The following is a 3,645-nucleotide window of genomic DNA, read 5'->3' as shown; positions in this document are numbered from 1 at the left end:
CAAAAACATTGGGACGTCGTTGGAACAAAGGTTTTCAAAGCTATTCTTTTTTCTCTCAATATTTTTGTCATTGATAGAGAATTGAATTCCACATTTATAGCACTCATTCCCAAGAACAAAAATCCCTCATGTGTTTTGGATTTTCACCCCATAAGTATGTGCAATGTTTTATACAAGATTATCTCAAAGGTGCTTGGGAACCAGCTTAAATTGATTTTACCACATATTATCTCTCAAAACCAAAGTACATTCATTAAGAGAAGGTTAATTACTGATAACATTTTGGTTGCTTATGAGACCCTCCATACGATGCAATCTAGAATGGGGGGAAAAAATGGATATATGGCGGTTAAAATTGATATGAACAAGGCCTATGATCAGGTGGAGTGAGATTTCTTGGAGGCGATAATGGGAAAGATGGGGTTTGAACCCAATTGGGTTAAATTGATTATGGAATGTGTAACCACAATGAACTTTGAAGTGTTGGTTAACGGTGCCCTTACAAAGAAAATTGTCATAACCTGAGGTATACGGCAAGGCGACCCTCTTTCACCGTACTTGTTTCTTCTTTGTGCTGAGGCGTTGAGTTCCTTACTTGACAAGGCGGATAGGGAAGGTGTGTTGATTGGGTACCCATTTCAAAGAGGGGACCCCGCATCAACCATTTATTTTTTGCTGATGATTGTTTGCTTTTCTGTAGAGCTAATTTGGAACATTGGGAAAAATTGTCTACCATTCTCAAAAACTATGAAGCAGCTTCGGGGCAAAAGTTGAATGCGTCAAAGACGGCCATCTACTTTAGTTGGGACACCATGTTAGCACATCGACACCACATCCTTGAAGCCTCTAGCATCCCCAGCTCACAGAGATATGAGACATATTTGGGCCTCCCGGCTTTGGTGGGGAAATCTCGGACAAAAGCTTTCAAAGCGATACTTGATAAAATTTGGAAGGAACTCCCAGATTGGAAGTTAAAACTCCTTTCACAAGCGGGGAGGGAGAGTATGCTCAAGGTGGTGGTCCACGCAATACCGATGTATTGCATGAGCGTATTCAAGCTCGCCAAAACTCTGTGCGACAAAATTAAATCCCTTATGCAGCAATTTTGGTAGGGAGAATCGAAAATTTCGTGGATGAGTTGGAACAAATTACGTATGTCAAAAGCTCGAGGGGGTTTGGGTTTTCGAGATTTCCTCTGTTTCAACAAGGCACTTCTCGCGAAACAATGTTGGCGATTATGGCATATGCTCGATCGCTTGGTAGCCACCATTTTGAAGGCGAAGTACTATGCAGATGGAACAATTCTTGATGCCAAATTGGGTTCTAAACGCTCTTTCGCATGGCGTAGTATTTTGGGATCATGTGACCTCCTCAAGGAGGGTTTGTATTGATAGATTGGCAATGGAGAATCTACATGGATTTGGGGTGATAAATGGATCCCCGTTCCGTCAACTTTTTCTATTTTCACCCCACCCCGAGTGTTGGATTCCAATGCAATGGTAAGTGCCCTTATAGATAAAGACACGTATGGGTGGAATACAGGTCTGCTGAAAGCTATCTTTAATTCGGTTGAAGTTGAGGCTATTTTGTCGGTCCCTTTGAGCAGCACTAATAGACCTGATGGGGTGATCTAGCGAGGTAGTGCCAATGTTTGTTTATAGTGAAATATGCGTATCACCTAGCTAAGGAAATGGAGCTTCTTAGGCAGGCAGGTAGCTCAAATGGAGGGAAATCGTGTGATTTGTCAAAGTGAATCTGCAAAAGTGCAGAGTCCGAATGTGGAGAAACATTTTTTGTGGAAGGCCTGTAAGGAGATTCTCCCCACCAAGGCCAACCTGAGAAAGAGGCATGTTCTTCATGACAAGTTGTGCCCGATATGTGGACTACACGCAAAAACTAGATATCACATCCGATGGGATTGTCCCTCGGCACGGGCTGTATGGGGAGCAAGCTTAAAAAAATTTCAAAAACTGGAACTAGATGCCCCAACCTTCAGGCAGGTGGCGGAACTGGTGGCCAAGAGGTCTGATGGTGAGGAGTTTGATTTCTTTGCTTGGATTGCACGACGCATTTGGTTGCGGCAAAATGAGTTCATGCATGATGGCAAATTTACCCAACCAAGCGCCTTGGTACAGCAGGCTATGAAGGCCCACACTAAATATATTGCCGCTAACTCCCAAACCCAATTTCATAACCAAGATGTAGCTGAGGTTACTAGCTGAACTACTCTGCCAGAGGGGTTTGCCAAAATCAATTGGGACACGGCGATTTGTTCCAAGCGAGGCGTGGTGGGTATTGGGGCCATGGTTCGTAACACTGATGGGAAGGTGCTCACCGTTCGAAGCCTGATCAAACCGGGTAGGCTCTCCCCTCTAGCAGCGGAGGCGTGGGCCGGAGGACCAGCTCTAATATTTGGAAAGGATTTGGGACTAAGGAATATCATCTTGGAAGGGGACTCTAAGCTCGTGGTGGACGCTATTAATGCCGGAGGTGCTAGCTAGAGTGGTATTGGTCACTTGATCGAAGACATGAAAATCATGCTACAGCATTTCTCCGGTTGGAAGGTTATGGCAATTCGTAGGTCTGCGAATCATGTAGCACATGGGGTTGCACGGATGGCTATTCGGGCGAACACAGAGAGGACTTGGCATTTTGAGTATCCTGATTGTATTCATGAGATTATCTTAGGGGAGACTCCCTCCTCTAATAATGCTTAAGTAAGAAAAGTCGTACTATTCATCAAAAAAAAAAATTGTGCTGATTTTTTAATTATTGTATTTCCTTTCTTTGAGGGCCTTATTCAACTATAAATATGCAATTTTATTGTACAATTGAACATAGATCAGAAATAAAAATTTATTCTCTACAATTATCTTTCTCAAAGTAATATTAAAGTTAGTTTTCCCATTTATATCATAAAATATTTGCTTGAAAAGTTTATATTTGCTTCAACGACTTAACATCTTTAATACATTGAATCTGATAAGGTTTTAAGAGGACGATCACTTGAAACCTAGAGGAGAAGGAGCATTCTTTCAACACAAACTCTGGTCGGGTTTGTGGGCGGAAAGGTAGAGTGACGTTTTTTCCGTGTAATTGGAAGTAGGAGAAGGAGGTCTGGTGGTGTGCAATATGGAAGACAATCCAGCAGAGCTATGGGGAAAATTCACGATGACGGAGGTAGCGCAGGATGGTCTCAAAGGTGTGGAAGAGGAGGTGGCAGGGATGTCTGTCAAAGAGAATCATTGTCTTGTAGGGAAGCTGATTTTGGAGCGATTGGTTGGTAAGGATTTCATTTGTTCAACTTTGATTAGAGGATGGAAACCAACGAGATCATTGTCTTTCAAAGTGCGGATGGAAAATATGTTCCTCATGGAGTCCGAACACGAGTGGGATTAAATTCGAGTAATGGAGGGAAGGCCATGGATTTTTGAAGGGCAACTTTTTTTGGTGGCAGAATATGATGGGATTACCCCCCCAAGCAAGATGATAATCGACATAGTAGTGTGTTGTGTTCGATGATAGGATTCTTGGGGATTCTAGAATCCTCTCTTTGCTTGGTCCCTACTCTTGGCTTGGTCGTTAAGTTAATTTCCTTTTAGAGATGGTTTTCTTGCAAGTTACGCATTTTCTTAATTACTCTTG

At 42.6% G+C, this 3,645-nt stretch overlaps 1 protein-coding gene across 1 annotated transcript; it reads left to right on the top strand.

The window, feature by feature from the left end:
• The first annotated feature begins 1,721 nt into the window (after nt 1-1,721).
• On the top strand, nt 1,722-2,222 carry LOC132178060 (uncharacterized). The gene has a single exon (XM_059590522.1). The coding sequence runs from the start codon at nt 1,722-1,724 to the stop codon at nt 2,220-2,222; it is 501 nt and encodes a 166-aa protein (XP_059446505.1).
• The last annotated feature ends 1,423 nt before the right edge of the window (nt 2,223-3,645 follow it).

The sequence above is a fragment of the Corylus avellana genome, chromosome ca4 (assembly GCF_901000735.1).
Source record: "Corylus avellana chromosome ca4, CavTom2PMs-1.0".
Classification (NCBI taxonomy): domain Eukaryota; kingdom Viridiplantae; phylum Streptophyta; class Magnoliopsida; order Fagales; family Betulaceae; genus Corylus; species Corylus avellana.
This window is presented reverse-complemented; position numbering and strand designations above follow the sequence as displayed.

Bases quoted from the DNA above. Each gene is read 5' to 3' on its own strand.
- LOC132178060 (XM_059590522.1), top strand. From the start codon at position 1,722: ATGGAGGGAAATCGTGTGATTTGTCAAAGTGAATCTGCAAAAGTGCAG.